General features: G+C 37.6%; 2 protein-coding genes across 12 annotated transcripts in view; both read right to left on the minus strand.

The window, feature by feature from the left end:
- Positions 1 to 19,414, minus strand: part of NOS2 (nitric oxide synthase 2) — a 37,214-nt gene extending 17,800 nt beyond the window's left edge. The window contains exons 1-4 of one of the 3 annotated variants that reach the window (XM_021415325.1): positions 19,388 to 19,414; positions 18,507 to 18,614; positions 1,530 to 1,579; positions 97 to 272 (exon numbers count right to left, since the gene is read on the minus strand). In XM_021415325.1, the coding sequence (XP_021271000.1) occupies positions 97 to 203 (107 nt within the window). In that variant the 5' untranslated portion in view covers positions 204 to 272; positions 1,530 to 1,579; positions 18,507 to 18,614; positions 19,388 to 19,414. Of the gene's footprint in view, positions 1 to 96; positions 273 to 1,529; positions 1,580 to 1,714; positions 4,528 to 17,063; positions 17,167 to 18,506; positions 18,615 to 19,387 lie in introns of those variants that run through there. The other 2 variants (XM_021415326.1, XM_021415327.1) reach the window with 2 other exon arrangements.
- LYRM9 (LYR motif containing 9) overlaps positions 1,553 to 20,747 on the minus strand; it is a 47,015-nt gene continuing 27,820 nt past the window's right edge. For 8 of the 9 annotated variants that reach the window (XM_021415352.1, XM_021415346.1, XM_021415347.1 and 5 more), the window contains 3 exons: positions 20,633 to 20,725; positions 19,388 to 19,433; positions 18,450 to 18,614 (listed from right to left, as the gene is read on the minus strand). In XM_021415352.1, coding sequence (XP_021271027.1) covers positions 19,416 to 19,433; positions 20,633 to 20,725 — 111 coding nt within the window. In that variant the 3' untranslated portion in view covers positions 18,450 to 18,614; positions 19,388 to 19,415. Of the gene's footprint in view, positions 1,580 to 18,449; positions 18,615 to 19,387; positions 19,434 to 20,632; positions 20,726 to 20,747 lie in introns of those variants that run through there. The other variant, XR_002443929.1, reaches the window with a different exon arrangement.

Here is a 20,747-nt window from a genome sequence, read left to right on the forward strand (position 1 = left end):
GCAGTGCAAGCACACAACAGAGCCCCGTGTTACTTAATATCTTTCCTTTTCAAACAAAAGCAAAACCATGAAACTATTAAAAGACAAAGATCTTACCGGTGGATCTTAGTATCTTTCTCCACGTTATTATTGATATCCTTCTCTTCAGAGGACTGTCTCTTAACAACACGAGGTTTGAATGCAAACTGCCATGGGCACAGCATTTTGTATACTTTATTTATGCTTTTACTTCACACTGCCGAAATCTTGTTTTGTGTGATGTGGGAACGCTTCTGAAGAGAGAAAAAAAACCACAAGGTCAGTTTTTGAATAAGAAGGTAACTCCCTTTAAGAAGATGCAGAAACTGCAGATTAACAGATTTGATCTAATTAACTTCCAGCATTTAAAAATGAAAAATTACTTGATGCTTACAGTAATGACACACTGACAGGGAGAAATGTTAGTTTTAGTAATGCCACAACCGTGTTTTATTCTATTATTAGGTAAATAATAGCCTAAAATAGTCAACACATCCGTGCTTAACTTCTCTGAAAGACACATCTTGAAACGTGCCTTTTCCAAGTTCTTTGTTTTCCAAAAGTTTGTAAGGTGCTATTGAATGTTCTACTAATTCATACCGCCATATCTTTGCAAGGAAAAGGGATGCAAAATTTTGCTATGATAATCATTTTATGAATAACACCAGAAAAAAAATTGCTTTGTAAATTAAACCAAAGCATTTTGCAATATATTCAGTTGCCTGAATTCTACGATGTTGAATTTGGTATTTTGTAAGATGTACACACAAAGCACGTATTTGAATGTAAAATCTTGCATTTATATAAGAATGTAAGCAGTTTATTTTTATTTACTACAGCGTAGATTTTCTGCCAGGTTCTGACTGTGAAGACGATTTTTGTGCAAGCAAAGGTGTGACAGGAAAAAAAGAGCAAAACAGAAAATTGCTTGGCAAAGCAGAATGAGTTGCAGAGTTTGTATATGGTTCATAAGTCACATTTTAGGCTGCTGGGATGTTGCGTGCTGTAAAATCACACAGGAAAAGAAATGAATGCAACTATCTGTACAGAAACTGAAAGGTGCTAGAACTTGTCTGTTAACCCAAGTAAAAGAAATAGTGTGCAATAAGCATTTATCTACAGTTACAAAATAGGAACAAATCTAGATCACTATACTGCAATAAAAAATGCTGCAGTGCGCCTGTTTGTTATTATAAATTATACTGCTGTGTATAATTTTAAAGCATGCAGAAATGAAGAGAGAAGAAGAAAGAAAAGGAAAGATGGTGAGAAAAAAACTAAAAAAGATAAATAAGAAAAAAGAGAAAGAGAGTGGTAAAGAGAGTGAAAGAAAAAGTATGCACCAGAGAAAACGAGAAAGATAGAAAAGAGTGAGAGAAAGAAAGACAATAAAAAAGATGCTCCCATTTTTCATTTATTAGCAATTAGTGTAATAACTTGCTTACAATTTATGCTTTCACAACAGAGTTGTTCAAAGAACATTTATGGTTTTACCCATTACACCCACAGACCTTTAAAGACAGCTGGAAGGGGGATGAAGTTTTCAGAGTAGCAGGATAACCTGGAAATGAAAGAGGAGACTGATTCCAGTACTTTGCTTCTAATAAAAAAAATAATAGTTTGTTATACAATTATTCCACTTTGCAAGCTGCAGTAAATGAAAAGCCAATAGAGCAATTAGACACAGTGCCCTTACCTTGTTTTTCTGAGTGATATTTCCAAATGGTCTTCACTGTGAAAGTTGCTTTCTTTCAGTCTCCCCCGCTCTGTATCCCTCCTGTGAGGCCAAAGCATTTTATATGCCCCAGGGCTATATATGCAAAACAGCAGACTGAGACTTCAAGTGGACAGTGGTCAAAAGGGGAATCCCTAAATCTATTCAGAATGGGAGGGCACACAGTTGATGTGCTGCCACTGCATTACGTAATAGGGGTTGACCAGAGACAGGACTGTGACTAATTCCTTGACGTTACAAACATCTTACTTCATGCACAGTGTGCTGCAATTCTGACTCCTACAGTTCTCTGCAATAAATGCAGTATATCACAGGAAACAGTTTTTCAGTGAACACTGCAGGCAATGTTAAAATGGAAAAAATGTGTCCTGGAGGAACTCATATTGATTATACCTGTGGCTGGCTGTTCTCCTAGACATTCAGCTAGGGGCTGCAGAAAGACTAAGCCTATGACTTCCATAAAGAATTTAGAGTAATTTTACAGAATCATAGACCGTTAGGAAATTGACCAGTAAAGCATTTAAATAAGCACTTATACCTTAAGACAGGTATTTTAACATGATTATACACTTGGTAATATCTTAGTTCCTTATTTTTGGTATAATTTTAAGAGACTTTTCTCAATAGAGTATTTGTAGAATTCTTTCCTCTACATGTCTCCATATTGCAGTCATAGCTGCCTGTAAGGTTTGCCCCTTCGTGCTTTACCAACATGTTAAACTGGGAGCAAACTGCAACTCTCTGAAACTATAAATTATTCACATAATGTTGTATGTGTCAATACCAGAAGGATAGACAGATGATGAAGGTGGGACTATTGAGCTGATTTTAGACAAAATGTGGATATAAACACAGTACAAAGTTGGGTTTCCTCTCAAGATCTAAAAGCCACAAGCAATGTGGGAGCTGACAGTGGCATACAGAACATGGTGCTGTTAGGGAGCTGCTGACTCAGAAACGCTGTGGTATGCCAGTACAGTCTCAAGGGCTTTATCCCGAGTTGTGTCTCCATGAGTATTATGTATGACTGAATAACACTATGTTATAAAACTTTTTAGATCTGTTTTCAAATTACAATGATAATGACAGACAGAGTTACAGTACTGATCAAGGGTCTGCAAAAATTTGGCACAAGGCTATACAAAAAACAAGGAAACAGGTTCTCTTTTCATCAGCCACTTTTCTATCAGGCAAGCTTGGGCAAGGCATTTTTTTCTCTATGTCTCAGCTTGCTATTTAGAAGTGAACAGTAAGTGCTTGTGGAAGACACTCATAGATGAGGTTATATGTACACGGGTTCATGGATGAATACACTTGTATTTAAATCACATTCAGAGCTGCAAGAGAAGAACCTCTTGAAAAAGAGATCTGAGTTTTCTATAGTTTGAGCATTCATTTGCTTGATTGTATCATGCTTGTATTCTTTGCATTCACTGCTCATGAACGTTCACACTTTTTTTTTAATAACAGTGTATCTCAGTGGTCAAATTGAAAGTGTCTTAACTGTAAGAAAAGTTCAGAAAACAAAAAAACAAGGTTGCACCAATCTTAGCATTTCCTGTTTTGTCAGGATTTTAAAAATTGCTTAGATTCTTTCATTTTTCTTATGTCTTTTCTAGGAACACAGACAATCTTAAAATAGTTCTGAAAAGGGACATATCTTAGTAGGTATTTAAATGAATTGAATATCTAAGATTTTATTATACACCCTCACTACTTCTCCATGATAGGAGACTGCTGAAAACAAAGAAAGGCTACATAGGGATGTGGTAGGAAAAGTCACATTTAGAACGACGAGAAGAGGAGAAACATCTTTCCTCATAAGCGCTGACTATGGGACTGGCAGTACATACAGCCACTCAGTGAACTGCTTAATCACCAGTTTTTCAAACAGGACCTATTCTTTTACACACCAAAATAAACGAGAAAAATCTCACCACTCATTTCTTAGGTGAAGTCAGAGATCAGCAAAACAAGCTCACTGTCCCCTCCTTCCACAAACATTCCATGGTGTCTGCAATGTTCCTTCCTCAAAAAACCAATTCCACAGATTTCCTCTTATTGCCCAAGCCACTTCTGCCTCTGCCATAACAAAATGCAACGAGTACTTGCTCTTCTTGTATTAACTTTGATGAAAGAGGTGCCCTTTCAGAGCAGAATGTTTGACCTATTCAATGGCATTCTAAGCATGCAGTAATTTTGAGTCAAATTTTGTTTTGTTTCTGCAAACAGAAACAAAACTGTGGTCTGTAGCTTCAGCAACAGACTTTCTGCAATTTCATTCAAAATCATGTCACATTTTTTGACTGCAGTATTCTGCATCAACTCAAGATGTTTTTCTATTCTTAAAAACATTTAAATAACAAGCTATATTTGTATGGCTGCTCCTTAGAGATCAGACTAAAAGATCTACTTCATTCAGGCAAAGCTGATGATAATGAGCTTACTTTATTAACTTCATGTATCCCAAAAGATACAATTTTCCATTGTCCCAACTCTTCCTAAATCGCTAGAGATTTTCATCTAATTTCTCTTGCCTACCTAATCTCCTTGAGACATCTCCACACTGATCTTTCAGAAACATTCCATACAACATCACAAGCCAGAAATGTAACATTGCAGCCAACTCTGAACACTTGTCATCTCAGAAGATCTAAGACTTTAAATGCTCCACCTATAGAATCATAGGATGATTTGGGTTGGAAGGGCCATTTCCAACCCCCCTGCTATAGGCAAGGACACCTCCCGCTAGAGGAGGTTGCTCACAGCCCCATCCAGCCTGGCCTTGAATGCTTCCAGGGAGGGGGCATTCACCTCACTGGGCAACCTGTGCCAGTGTCTCATCACCCTCACAGTAAAAAATTTCTTCCTGATATCTAGTCTAAATCTACCCTCTTCTAGTTTAAAACCATTTCCCCTCATCCTGTCGCTACACGCCCTTATAAGAAGTCCCCCCCCAGCTTTCCTTCAGGCCCCTTTCATGTATTGAAAGGCTGCTATAAGGTCTGCTCAGAGCCTTCTCCAGGCTGAACTGCCCCAACTCTCTCAGCCTGTCCCTGTAGGGGAGGTGCTCCAGCCCTCTGATCATCTTTGTGGCCCTCCTCTGGATCTGCTCCAACAACACTATGTCCTTCTTGTGTTGGGAGCTCCAGAACTGGACGCAGTAATCCAGGTGGGGTCTCATGAAAGCAGAGTAAAGGGGCAAAATCACCTACCTTAACCTGCACATCACACTTCTCCTGATGCAACCCAGGATATGCTTGGCAAACCTACAGTGGAGATGAGGTACTCCATTTCCATTTACAAACTGATAGCTTCATTCTTTATGCATTTCCTTCCCCTGAGGAAATGTACTCTGCCTTCTACTTTACTCCCTTTGATTAACCTCACTGGTTGATCAGAAAATTTGGTCCTTAAAGTACAAATAACACAGAAGCATTTAAAAAGAATTGCAAAGGACGTCACGTGGAACCCAGTCCGTCTGCCTGCCCTGTTAGCAGGATCAGCTGTAACCAAGGTATTTTTGAACCATCGGAAAAGTGCAAGTCAGTATGAGGACCAAAACTCCCAGCAAAAGAACCCTGCCTAATTACTTGAGATGAGATACCAAAGATTAAGGTGAACAGTTAAAAGAGAGTCAGATCATGGAAGACCATTTGCATTATAGAAATGGACTCACGCTCTTCAGTAAGACGCTCATTACATTCCTTTGTGGTACAAATGACTTAACTCATTTGACTCATTAAGAACATGAATTCAATTTCTGTTTCTTTTCCAGGCTGAAGTTCCTTTCTCTGAATTAGCTGCTCATGTTTTCCAGCTTGCTGTCACTTGACTCCAGAAAAGATATCAATTTCCTGGCAACACCTCACTATGTGTTACATACTTAAAAAAGATCTTCTAAGACAAGTAGTTTCTCTTTGTGCAGTATCTCACGCCTGGTACAACGTGACACTGAGCCACAAGAAAGCCTCTCCTGACTTTGTCAGCTCAGAAGTAAATAAACACATAAAAATTGCAGATTGCTAGCAATCTGGGGTTTTTGATTAAAACATGCTTCCTGCCAATAAATAAACAAACAAACCCCCTTCCCAAAATCCTACGCTACATACTAAAGGCACCAGAAATTGAAGAGAAAGGCTGTGACACATGGACCGTGAAGAAACCAGGAGCTGTATGATGAAAACTTTTCAAAAGTTACAGGAGTCCCATCTCTTCTGCTGGTCTTATTTCTCACTGCTCAGTAATCTCACTTGGGTATGTTAAAGTGTCATTGGCCTTAAAGTTCTTCTGGGTGAAATATGGTGAAAATGTCCTTTCACTACAGCATGGAGATGGAAACAGTGACAAGTGTATGTCCCACACAGAGAATTACAAAATAATATAGACTGGAAATTTCTACTTCCTCACACTCTTCCTCAAACGTCTAGTGAAGACATGGAAAAAGAGACTCATTTTTTAATCAAAATATAAAACTTCAAACTGATTGATTTGCTGCATTTAATTTAGAAGGTGAAAAAATGTAAAAGCTAATCTTAGAACACTTTCTTTATGACATCCCACCCTCAACCACAAAAGATTGGTCCATGGTAGTCAACTCTCAGACACTGTCTTAACATGAAGATCTATGCAATAGAGCTCCTCACCAATTCTTTACTGCCTTTGTGTTTTGCAGTCTCAATAGATGCACTGTTTTTATTGGAAGCTTCTTTGCAATACCAGTTTCTGACAAAGAAACATACCATCAGTAACACTTTTGCTCAAAAGGTGCTCCCAAGCATCTCTTTGTATTCACTACTGACAATCATCTTCTGTTCCACTTGTTTGGATTTTCATTTCCCAGAGAGAACTTGTTCGGTTTGAATACACCCTCAAAATTTGAAAGATAGCAAAACCATTTCTTCCATTTGGTATTTTGCTTGCTTACTGTATCTTTAAGGACCATCCGTGATTCCAAAGAATTTTAATATATTTACCATTAACTGTAGCATCTTTTTCACTAGCTTCTTCATTATTTTGAAATGTACATTATGAAGTGAGGTTAACAACCTTCTATTAAAATTGGAATTACGGACTCAGGTCTAGACACTTTATGCAAGCAGGATCCCAGATCTACTGTCTGGATTCTTTTTATTTTATGCACATTTAAGGTATGTTAAAAAGCGGTTTATGGTGGAAAATGAAAGGTTTCATTTGCCGTCTCCCAGTCTAGGCAGCATCAGATGATGATGGGGCAAATTTGAAAATTTCATGATGTAAACACCAGAATGAAAATGAAAGCTAGAAAAACTCTGCCAGTAAACCCATCCCTTCCTGCCCTGTAAGAGTCAGGGCATGTTCAGAAGTGCAGTAATATCATAAAATTCCTGTGTGTGGACATTTCTTCTTTGCCAACATTAGTTAAGGACGGTGAGAGCAACCAGGCAACCAATAACCACATTTCTCTGTGCCTGAACGCACGTTGCCTCAAGCTGACGTGCCTTCCAAAAAGTAGTGACTCACTGGGTCCTTAGCCACAATTGCAGCAGTACAGGCCAGTTACTAGCAGATTTAAAGCAAAAAAGTGAAACAGCACCTAGCAGTTGACAGGTAGTCTGTATGTGGCTGTCTCCCGGGCTCTGCAGCCTACATTCCATGACATAATTTCATTATATTTAGCCTATCGAACACTTCACTCTCAGGAGCATAAAGGAAAGCTGGCATGGGGATGGGGAAAATGCACAGAACTAGGTATCTCACCTCTGGTACTGCAATTCATGTTTGTCGTAGCTGTAGTGTAAAGAAATGTGACATTACAACTACCACATGCATAAACGTATTTTTTCCTCAAGAACTAACAGTGAGCTACAGAATAGCAAATGTGCTCTCATGTAGTGATAGAGTGGTCTGAAGTAACAGACAGCTGACTGATCTCGGAAGGATACAGAACTTATCAAGGCCAAATCACAAAAGAGACTTGAATACTGATCTTCATAAATGAAACCTGTAACTATCTGTGCCAAAACCAAGAACAAACACTTCAAAATGTTAAAAAAACATAAAACGAAATGGAATTCAAGCTAAAATTCAGCCCAGGAAATAGCAGAAGCTACTTTTATGTACCATGACTACATTCTGCAATTCTGTGCTCTTTTTTATACAAATATATTAAAATATCATTAATATAGATATATTTTTTAAATCTCATAGCACATTCCCTTTAGAAAGTGAAGGAAAATATAGTCAGCTGCTGTATTATTTCTCATGGGAATATACTAGAAATATAACGAACAGAGTGCACTTTCACAGAAACTATTCAGAAATCTACTGTGAAGTAAAACAGAGAATGATATAGTTTTGGAGGTTGACTTAACCACTCCCTAAAACATTAGGGTTATAATTCTGTGTTATCATGGAGGTTGGATCACATCAGTCTGAGCAATAACAACTGCTCTTAATCCACTGTTTTATCACTGACTGCTAGCATGCAGTTGCTTCTCTCTTACCATTCCTAGATGACTGAGTTCATGAGTTTACATTACTGTAATTGCAAAATACATTACACACTCTGCATGAAACAAAGCTTCTTTCTTCATAATATAATGAGCTCTCAGTAAAGTTATTATTAAGTCTACTGAGAAGTTTACAAAAATCTCCAGAGCCTGAAATCTATTTTTGCCATTTTGGAAGTGTACAGGCACAATTCTAAAATACTAAAAATCACATCTTTACTTAAAGCAAAAAGAGGTAATATAATCGGGATAATTTTAGATGCAAACAGAAGTTACAGTGCTCCATCCCGGACTAAGGGAGCAGGAAGTTAATTGATTGGAAAATGATTAATGGTCACTATCATTAATTTCCTGTATCAGGAAGCGATTAGAAGAAGTGCTTTCAAGTCTCCTTTATTCTCCCAATATAAAATTTTCATTATCATTCCCTTGGTTATCAGACTCACTGTTAGCACAGGCAATGGCAAGATTCACAGCCATTTCTCTTTCTCTTGGGGACATTGCTGAGGTCGTTGCCTCTGGAGCTCAGATCCACTGGAAAGCATCTTTTCTCTGCAAAAGAATTGCTCAGCCTCTCTCAAAAAAACTCTCATGTGTACAACAGTAACATTTTCATTGTCCTTCTCATCAGCTGGACCTAGAGATTATATATCCCATTCTTCTCCATTTCTCTCACCATATTTGAGCGAGTTCCTGACTAGTGAGTTAATATTATGTGTTGCTGTTCACATTTTCAAAAGATACAGACCATTGTTAATTTGACTTGGGTCAAACGAAACTTTTATTAGGCACAAGTTCAGACACGGGCAGAATTCACTCCCAAAGCAAGTGTGGGTCTACTCCTGTACTGCATCCCAGAATAAAAATTCTGGCTCTGAAGAACATGGACCAAATGTGATATCCAGAGAAGGACAGATCACCATCCAATTCTGCATTTCCACACTGAGGGACAACCACGATGCTGAGTTTGAAGGGGACAGTATCAGAAGAAAATCAAAGCATACTCACAAACCATCTTCTCTTCCGAAAGCATGCTGCTTCCTTGCTTATGCCACTAAGTCATGTGCTTTCTTTGTGAAGCACTTATGAGGTAGTTTCCTTCTATAATAGGCTGTGATGTTGGCTGGCCAGAGAAGCCAACAAGACATTCTTAGTTCATTAAAACAGAGGGCACCCTCCTGCTGTATTCTTTATGGTGTTTGCAGCAGTTACAACTGCTGGAGCAGTTGTAACTTAAGGTAGAGAAAGAATCATTGGACACCTTGCTTGTATGATCCAGAAATTCTAAAACAGCAACTTTAAATGGTCCACATAAAAAAAGTTTACTTTAAACTACCTGAGCTGCAGTTTACCGTATCTTTCTAATCAGGTCATACTTATACCCAATTTCTGGTATTTTTCTCTCCCTACTTGGTTTCTAAAATGCCAGCAGGAAACTTTTCGCAAAAATTGCCTAGTATTTCTGTGTTGATACTGTCTCTGCCTGTTCATCTGTTTGATAAGAAAAGAGATTAAAAGTAGGGGTAGATCAGTAAGGAAAACACCACAGGAACATTTCCCACATCTAGAAATGCTAATCTCATTCTCCTGACCACATTAATTACCTACCTTTTGTATGCACCCTGGCTGTGGTTTTGCACTATCACTAAGCCCACAGATTAGCCTTCTGGAAGCAATGTTTTAGAAAATTTCAAATCTGGAAAAGGCACCAGAGATCAGCTACGTACAGCCTCAGCTTTCAGTTGTTGACAGTGCATCTTCACAGATTGCCTGTGCAGTGTAATATACACTCTTTTTCTGACCATGCAGATTCCTTTGGATAAATTTAGTTTGACAGACTTATATTTATCAGAAATGTTTTAAAACATTTCTGATAACATTAAAACAACAGCCTAAGGTTTTTTTGTTGCTGTTTTGTTTTTTTACAATCTACCATGGACCATGATATAACCTCCAGATGATTCCTAAGAGCAACAGGAATTTAGGTAGGGGTATAGGAAAATTCAGATTGAAAGGCACCCCAGCAGTTCATCTGTCTATCCTCCTACTCAAAGCAGGGTCGGCAGCCAGGTCAGAGAAGGAGGCTCAGGGCTCAATCCAGGCAGGTCCCCAAAACTTCCAAGGAACAAGACTGGACAACATTGCCATGCAACCTACTTCATTGCTAGACTGTCACAGACTCATTAAGGTTGTAAGAGAACACTAAGATCAGCTAGTCCAACCGTGTCCTCACCACCTTTAACAGTTAGAGGTTGGGGTTGTCTATTTAGTTTCTTTTTTGGGGGAGCAGCAAACAAACACACTGCTTATTCACACAACTCTTGAACACACTGACAGGAAGGACCGCATTTGAAACTGAATTTGGAAGGGAGAACACCACTTTGGAGTTAGAAAATTCACTTTGAAATAAAATAAACACGTGGAAGAATCTGTGATGATATATTCTAAAACATTATGGACTGAATTATGAATTGGGCTAAGCCATAGGGTTTAATATATAATAAACAGTCCTAATAAAAACATCACAGGAATGTTACAAATTAATTATTGGGTGCTTTTATTATGAGTAACAATTTTTGCCTCTATTCACAGAAGAATAGGATTTAAAAGACGTTTAACACAGTCTAAATATTTCATATAGCCATTGCAGCAAGGGGCTATTTGGACCACAGCCACCAAAGCAAAAGGAGCTGATGTAGACCGTACTTCACTGTTTGCAAGACTAAAAATATTCCTGAGTGACAGAAATAATACTTTTAGCATGCTCTTGCTTCATCTTGAGTTTACTATGACTCGTTTCAGCTTAGTCCTCTGAGACTTGGCAGGAGGGACTGTAAAGGGGAATTTTCTGCAACTTTATAACACTGTCCACGAAGATAAAACAGTTCAGAATAGCCCTATAACCAGCACAAGATTAAAATCTCAATGTTATTTCCTCCTCTCACTTTCTAGTGAAAAGAAAGAAATCCTCAGAGTTAATAATGTCTTGATTTGGTAGAGTGACCCTCTCAGTTGACTTCTAAAGTACATAATGATATACCCTCACTTTTCACCCACACCATGTGTGATAGCTGTGGATAAGGAATTAAGTGATAGCTCATGTATGGTGAGTTTTTTCTCCCAAGCCATTCTATGATTATAGACTACGACGTAAAGACAAGATTTATCTCAGTGTTTCTTTTAACAAGCCTTCTCTATGAATACAAGTTTCTTAAGAATGTTACATTTCTGCAGATCCAAGTTATGCCATTACAACCTGTGACCTCTTTGAGACACAAATAAGAAAAAAATTTCTATGTAGAAAATAAAAAAAAAATTACACACATGATACAATACAGTCAGTTGATTAAGGGTTCAGTTTGTCACACAATCTGTTTTTATCAAAGTGCCTTTGTTAGATGAGTTTATGGTTTCTGATCTTGGATTTTATGTTCTTGTTCTGTTCTGGATTTTCATTCATGTTATTTTTTATGCTGCCATTCATCTTTGCATTATATAAGTTGTAAAACCTTCATTTTTGCTTATGAAGTAACTGAGGATAATGAACAGTTTCTACAGGGCAGGGATTTGCTCTCCATTCCTTAAGTTTCTTAATTCACAAGTATCTTTTCAAAAGATCTGTATTTAATCAATAAGAAATTACCAGACTCAGTAGCATTTAACTATGTTAAATACTGCTGGTTGTATTATATCTGTCAGGAGCAGAGTTTGGATTTCTATTTACTTTTAAGCTGTGCTCCTTAAATGATTGTAAAATGGCTATGACCATCTCAGTATCTTCCTAATTCAGAGTCATGCTAGTAGTAGGGGAATAACCATTTTACTCTTACTTGCCAATAATGTTCTGAACAGTCAGAGAGGTGCTCTGTGTACTGAAATCAGCAGGCTAAAGATGGTGAACATAATGTTGGGAGGGGAAGAGAATGAGTATGTGAGATAAGACAGGCATAGTTAAAGCTCTAATTGCCTTGGTTCTTAAAAACAAACAACAAAAAAAACCCACCACCACACACAGTATCCAGATCCACTGTGCATTATTGTTTACTCCATCTTACACACTGCAACCTAATTGTTAATTGTAGTTACAGTTATGCCTTACTATACAGAGAGTAAGCCAGAGACCCTCGTATGTAATCCAAAAGGATAAGACAGAATACGAAACAGCAGTCCAGAGAAGTGATCTCATTGTCCTGAGGCAATATGGTAATACAGTGGAACAGACAAGATTAACTAAAACATAACTCTTAAGGTCTTCCAGGTACCTAAAAGCAATATGAGAATTACTTTTGAAAATCGTGGCTATAAAGCTGCAACCTGCTCTTCCATGTACTTCCAGCTAACAGAGGTTAACCTTTGCAGAACTCTTCAGGTAGAGTCTGTAACTCAGTAGGTGTCTGCATTCTCCACTATAACCAACAATTAAACACACTGCTTTGTGATCTCTAAAGGGAGTTAAAAACAAAATAAAATGAGCTCTCTCAGTTGCACAACTGTGGAAAACCAAAGACTATTTTTAGGAAGGAAAAACAGTCCTCAGATCAGTGAGTATCCTGGAGGAGTCACCAGGAAACACCACCTATGCCCGTGTTGGCCGTCATCATATAATATTTTCCAGTCTACTAACTTAGAATCATAGAATCATAAAATTGAGTTGGAAGGGACCCATAAAGGTCATCTAGTCCAACTCCCCTGCAATGAAAAAGAATATCTACAGCTCAATCAGGTGCTTAGAGCCTGGTCCAGCCTGACCTTTATGCCTCCAGGGATGGGGAACCATCGTCTCTCTGGGCAATCAGTTCCAGTGCCTCATGACCCTTATTTTAAAGAACTTCCTCCTTGTATCCAAACTAAATCTCCTCTTTTTCAGTTTGAAAGTGTTTCCTCTGGGCGTATCACAACAGACCCTGCTAAAGAGTCTGTCCCATTCCTCCTTATAAGCTCGCTTTAGATACCGAGAGGCCGCTCTCAGGTCTTCCTGGAGCCTTCTCTTCTGCAGGCTGAACACCCCCAGCTCTCTCAGCCTGTCCTCATAGGGGAGGTGTTCCATCCCTTTGATCATTTTTGTGGCTCTCCCTGTCTGATGTTTTGAAACATAACTGTTTTCCTTGTTCCTTGTTTCTTATCAGCTGACTTTCTGTCAATGAAATGACCACTGAGAAAATGAAAGTAAGACTCCTGAGTGATATTACCTAATAGAGAACAGAAATCAATCTAATCAGTTGCAAGAATTTATTGTCAATTTTATAACTCTTAATATTTACTTTTAGAATTTGTTCTGTGGAACAGCAGGAAACATTAAGAAAAACACCATTTCAAAACTTATTTCAGGAAACATGGAAGGATATCAAAGATCGTGCAAAAAATAAGCTATAATAATAGAAGGACACAGAGTATTTTAGTTTTTAAATAGTTGAAGTTTAATGCCAGCAGAAGGAAGCACAAAGGTAATGAGATGGTTTAATGCTGTGGGGCAGCAGCTGAAAGAGTATTTTATATTAAGTTGTTAGACATCCAAATAAAGTTTGCTCAGAAGTTATTGATTCAAAATTCAAGTTAATCCTTTTCTAAACGGAATAATGCAGAATACAATTATTCTGGGGGAAAAAGGCATCCAGGTTGACAGCAACAGGACAGGGAATTTAACCTCTTAGGTCTCCCAGTTCCCACATCAGGCCAATAAACAGTAGGTCCAGAATTCTCCTCTTCATACTCTAGGGGTTACTTAAGTACACAAGGTTTCTCTTCAAGTGTGCAATGTCAGGAATCTCTTAATGATAAACACAAGTATTGCTAAGTTCTTAGCTGTAAGTGACAGATGTCTCCCCCTATTTCCGAACTGTTCAAAAATATTTTAAATATCAACAAACAGCTATGAAGAAAACAGAAAACATTCTTCAAAGAACAGACTTTTTTTTCCCTAATGCCTGCTATGATTAATCAGAAGCTGAAAGGAATACTTGCTGATTAGTGTGTATTTCAGTTAACACTATTTCATAAAACCTGGCTTAACAGAAGTATAAGATAAATTAAATCAAATAATACAAAAGTTGAAAGATGTTCCAGCTGGCTTACGCTCAAGAAGAAATAGCCAGCCCCTGAGCAATAGCAAAGACCACAGCAAAGCAAATGACCAGGCAGGCAGCAAGCGAATTTTAAAGCCATTTTCATGAGTTACTCACTTGCCTTAGAACACAATTGTGACAAAAAGACCACTCACTTTTCAAATAAACATGTGTTATTTTGGATGACACCACAGAATACTACATCGTGAAGCATATAGCTTTAAAGACTAGTTCTTACTAAGGCCAAGGACATGGAGGATGAATGTTATGATACTGAGCATTTAAGACTCAGAGGCACCGAGCTATTTGTTCAGTTTGCACCTTATCCGAGTTTTATATGAAGGCACTCTTTGTAATGCCAAGTTGAAAGCTACCCACAAATAAGGAACTGTTTCCCTTAAGAAAGATCACTGTGAATATTATTCACATATTATCAGAAGCAGTGTGTACACTTGCTCTTTACAGTATAGCAGTAAACAACATTTCTTTATGACACCTGAAAATAAGCCAAATGCCCCAGAAGAGATGTCTTTATTCAGCATCAAATTCTTAAGCTCACGTGTCTCTACACAAAAAGCTGTGTCTGTGATATAATAAATCATGTGAAGAAGTTCACAAAGCGCTAGAGTACAAAGAATGATTTAAAGAATATTCAGTTACTGACAAATGGTGTAAAGAAAAACCCGTCTTGAGATGGAAGTATTTATTCAGTATACAGAAGGCACAAATTACTTTCAGCGGCAAGAATGAACTGAGATCAGTGAGACCCGGCACAGAAGTGTGATCAGAAAGATACGCATCTTTTTAAGTATGGAAAGTATAGAATATTTTCTTGTATTTTAGATAGTCCACACATTTACAATCTAATTGTAAGTACAGAGATCTGATATCAACAAAGTAAAAAAAGGAAAGACTAAACAGAAAGCTTCTGCATGAGGCTCTGAGGCTGGTAATTAAAAGTAGATCCTTCAATACATATCCCTGGGCTTAAGAGCAAGAATTTATAAACTGAAATGTCTCAACTCACTATTAAATTGTCATTGTTACAGCCTTTCCAGATATGTCATTTCCATATTTACATTTTGTACAGATGTTTTCAAAAAATTTTCAGCTAATATTTCAGAGAGAAAGTGAAGCATCAAATTTGATTCTAGCCTTAGACTCAGTATTGATAAATATACAACCTGGAAGTAATTACTAAGAACTTGTTTCTCATTTTTCACAGCTGAAATGGGATCCAACTAATCTTTCCCCATACTTCAAAAATTGAAACTAATTTACCCAATCTATTTAGCAGAAATCTCGTAACTGTCTCTTCCTTTGTTCTAACGTTTGCATAATCCTCCTGTGAAACCCTACCGGTACCCTAACTGACAGAGTTGTCTGTACGTAGCCTTTGAACAGCTAAGGCCACTCCTCAGCAGTACAGGACTACCTGAAAGTTATTGACCTAAGGTCTTACAGTAACCAGCTGCAAAACAGTTGTTTCCAGAATGTAGTTGTTAATTTGTGAACACAATAAAAACTGATGAAAGCAGCATTGGTAACTGAATGTTTACTCTGGTAATGCCAATAACTGGGCCCGGCAAAACACGAGGCTTCGAAGTTCAGTTATTACATATACCTACCAACAGTCCATTATTTACCAGAACTGGCACGATATACAAGTACAGAAATAGGTTTGGGTTTCTTTTTCACTGAAATAAGGAACTAATAACCAGAATAGGCTTGGCCCTTTTTGCGAAGTCAAGGAGAAAAATAGCTCAAACTTCTCATTAAACTGTTGATGCAGGATATTAACTTGCACCCAACATCTCTATTTTTAAAAATTCTAGATGGCTGAATATAGAAACACAAATGCACAAATCTATTTGGCACTGATATTTTCTTTGTAACCACCAGCAGAGCCCTGGCTGAGACTTATCAACTAAGTTTCCCCAGGTGAGCAGCAGAAATCAAGGTATGCATCTAACTGCACAAGTCTTTCCCACAATGGGTCTGCTCACAGCAATTGACAGAATCTTTAGCACAGTGACATTAACACCAAATTAAGACATTGGTGAAACAGGGAATAATTCAGGAAATGAGCAGGGTTGCAGAAAACAGAAAGGCACAGAGTTGGAGAAAACCCAATTTACTGTATGAACTCTCAGGTCAAACAGGAGAGTGACAGGTAAGTTAGGGCACCTCCAGGATCAAATGACTTCTGATGAGAGGTTTTTCTGGATAATAAATTTGGTCTGAAGTATTGATCTCTGCTCAAATTTTGTTTCAGAGTTCAGGTTCTCATGTAAATTTTGTGTAAAATAGCATATTTCACCTCAAATTATACTACTGAGGAACAGAATGTGTTTTATGTCTTGAAAGCAGGAAAGCCTCAGCTACACAGCTGAATGTCCAGTCATTAGAGAAACACTTCTGTCTTAGACATTGGGATTACTTTCACTATTACAAGGAAGTAAAAAGTTTGCATTGTCTCTCCCCACCACCAAGAAAATTACCTGTTCCCCAGCAGTGTAAATAGAGTAATCTTCACATCACAGGTTCATTATTTTGAGAATGAGATAGTGTTTTGTATGAAAAAAAAAAATGACTCAGTAATCTCATAACACCCTACAACTGAATCACTATCATCAAAATATTTAGTCATAACGTCTCCTGCCTCAACTGCACCCTACAAAGAAGTTCATATTCTACCAGTTTCCAAAGACTAAAATTCACAGATCCTGGTCTGCCATCAATTAAAATCTCTCATACCTCTGGTCTGATGCTCCCAGATCTCAGCTGGCACCTCAGACATTTGGAGCTGCGCACATGCCATGGTTACACCTTCCAGCTCCTTGGTGTATTCTCTGTTGAGCTATTCACAAATTAAATACTATGTATGTAAGAATAATATGAAGACATTAAATTATTCTATTAACTGAGCAAAACATTATGTTTCACACTACATAAAGTTAGTTAGTGGAGGGTTGTTGAGAAAATTACATTTAAAGTTCAGGAAAACAGAACGTTTCCATACACTGTTACTGTTACTGAGTCTCAGTGTTTTTGATGCTGCAGTGAAATAAAAGCTGTCTCCACATCTCCATACTACAGACCAAATCTATTCAACAGAATTGGAATACTGCAAGGGTCAGCAGCTTTTTTGCTCTTGATTAAAGATAACACATTCCTATGTCTATCTTCAAACTTATCTGAGCTTTTCTATTTGTGTTTGGTTTCATACTGTATACTCCTTGTCAAATGTCAGGGCTGAAATATCCAGTGTTCCACCCCACATCAAACTATATTGGAAAGACAAACCAAAACAACTGCACTTTCCAAAAATGTATTGAAGTAGTTTTCCCCATATGAGGAAAAACTTGCACCCATTCTACAACTTCATTCTTTATTATTTGAAATTAAGCAGAAGGGTGACCTCTGTGTTATATCTTAGTATTTTCTGATGCATCTACAAATGCCAGAAAATTATTTGGGAAGGAGAAAGAACCAGGGTTGAGGGACAAGATGAGAGAGACCAGAATTAAAGAAGATGTAGAACAGAAACTACAAAAATGGAAGATGTATAAGATGATGTGGAAGATAAAGGGCTAGAGAGAGGACAATAATGAAGATGACAGAGGACATAATAACAGAGCGAAGGAAGGCTTGATGAGTAAGGTATAAGATGAGCAGATACAAACAAAAATTTTTGATACAATACTTTATGGTATAAACATTCACATTATGGCCTTAATTTCTTTTACAACACTTGTCTGAAATTCTGTTTGATTACTTGGAAGTGGGATTTTGCTTGTTTCTTTCATGGCTGAATGAAAAAATAAAATCTGGAACCCAGAACAGATCTCGTTTAGCACTTGAGTTCTATTTTCGCAGATGAATAAGCTCAGCAATTTGGAAACAGTACAAACAAATAAATCTAATCCTCAAATACTTAGAACTTCACGCATATATAGCAGCATGTGCTGCCATCTGGAGGCAGAAAGTTCCAAGTACAGCTAAAAAGAAGACGACGCAGCTGAAGGAAACTCTTGCATCCCTAAATGTAATTAAGATAGCTAGTGTTTCTTCTGAGTTTTTCCTAATGAAAATTCATTAGGGAAGTGAAATTATGGTCTTCTTTTTAAAAAGGACATGGACTCCCATTTTTAAAGGACATTTATTACACAATTCAAAAAGATGTGAAAGCCTTTATACCTGTACAAGGCTGCACGTTTCAGTGATCATACCATTGAGTGCACAGAACCCAGCTGAATGGCATCTTTTCTTGAGAGTTTAGAAATTAGGGTCACAGGGGACATGCACCTGTATTAAAATAAGAAAAGACAAACGTTAGTTCAAGCGTAAACCTACAGAGTAGAATGAAGATGTCTTTAAGAAAGGACAAGAGGTGAGACTAATCAATCTGGCTATCAACAGGATAATGTAGTTTAAGCTTCAGATGGGCTTAAAGACCCCATGGCAATGTTCTCCACTCAGTAACCCACACCCTTCTCTCTGCTACTAGATATGAACATTACATAAACATAAGCCTAAACCCATTGGCACTTACGCAGAAGAACATTGCTACCAAACAAACAATTTCCACACTAAGTGTATCAAATAGTGTTACACCACCGAGTATCCAGATCTAATAGTGTAATTTAATCCACAATCAAGCAAAGAGAAATTTGCTCTCGTCCTGAATGAGTACTTCTCAAATTTGCAGGCTTTCAGTGCAGACCTTTACTCTAAGATACTAGTTGAGTTTTTTTCACGTGGGAGTAACTCATCAGATGTGAACAACTGACAGAGCACTATTTATTATTTATTAATTACTTGTACTGCATTATGTTTTCGTGCTCACTTAGTTTTCCTGAAAAATGTTCCGGCCTATGCAAATCTTAGGGATGTTTGGCTTTAAGCTAAGGTTTGTAATTATACATGCTAATGCTTTGAACCTAGGCTGTGTCAGTTATCTATCATCTCCAATTGCTTCAGAAATATTACTGTATTTGTATTAGGTAAGGTAAAATTGCAAGCAGTAACTATAATATAGTACTGGACTTATTTGACTGAAGTCATCTAAGGATGCTTACCAACGACATTCTTGTCTTCATCCTTCTTCTACTTCTGCTTTTTGTACTGAAGGAAAAAAAAGTTATTAGTGGAGAAAAATGCATAACTAAAAGCAATGATTCTTACTGTCAAGGATTTACAAGTCTACTCATCTACACAAAATTGCCTCAGTTTCCTTTCAGTTCAACAGATATTTGATAGGCTTTCCATCTGCAGTATAAAATAATGGAGACATTTGCTTCTTCATGAGCACTGTGAAACTGATCTTCCTCTCAGCTGCAGAATCTGACTCATGGTTTTCATAGTTGTAGGGTGAACAAAATCTGATTCATGCACAGACAGTTATTTACTAGACTGTAACTGCTGGGATTTAGCTACTGCTATAATTTTGTAATCTACGACTAATCTGTGCTCGCTCCTGTAACAATTCTTATTTGGATTTCATGGACTGGCAGAGATAAGGACTTAGCAGTCATTTAGTAGATTAAATCACAGATACTTAGAGCAAATGGAATTTTTGACTTGTTTTGTTATACTCAGAAATCCACGTTAACGTGTCATGCTCACCAGACAATTTTAAATCCAAGGAAGTCCGGGTACTCTCAGCTGTCTAATGGCATACAATCTACATTCTTTTAAGTATCCAGTTTGTCATTCCACAGTTCCGCAGCTAGCATACATTGATGTGGACCTTGCGGAACTGACAATTTGAGAGATATTTTTTGCTACTGTGATAATAAAGATGCATTTCCACCGGGTGATAAGTACAAGTAAATAGATTACCACAATTTTGCCGCTATGTTGTCTAACCCTGACCTGAACAGCAACAGACAAGACTTGAGAAAAAAGTATTCTGCAAATTTAAATGAATTGACTAATAGAGGATAGATTCCTGTTAGGAATGCAGCCAGTGAGTATCTACAAACTGTGACTCGCAAAAATATTGCATCTTTCCTCGGTGATAGATTTATATGAGTCACTACTGTGGAAATTTAATATAATTCTTAATGGAAACAAGTTGCATGTAGACTAACTTAAAACATCAATGGTTCTAAACAATACACTTAACTTTACATTGACAAATAAGAATTTTTACACAAGAACCATTGCAATCATAAACCTAGCAGACAGGTTATTTCCTTTCACCTGGATACCTCAGTGTCCCAAGCAGCAGAACAGTTTGCTGTACATAATTCGTTTTGCAGTGTTTTCTTCTTCAATTTGAACTGAGTCAGAGAAAAGCTTAGACAATCCGATGCACTTACTTTGTTCATGACCCAGTCAGCATCCTCAATGGCTCTCTTAATAATTTGCTGTATTCTGTCAGGATCATCTTCATCAGCGTGAACTTTGAAACTCTGCAATATTTAATCTAAATGT

This window comes from Numida meleagris, chromosome 18 (genome assembly GCF_002078875.1).
Source record: "Numida meleagris isolate 19003 breed g44 Domestic line chromosome 18, NumMel1.0, whole genome shotgun sequence".
Lineage (NCBI taxonomy): Eukaryota > Metazoa > Chordata > Aves > Galliformes > Numididae > Numida > Numida meleagris.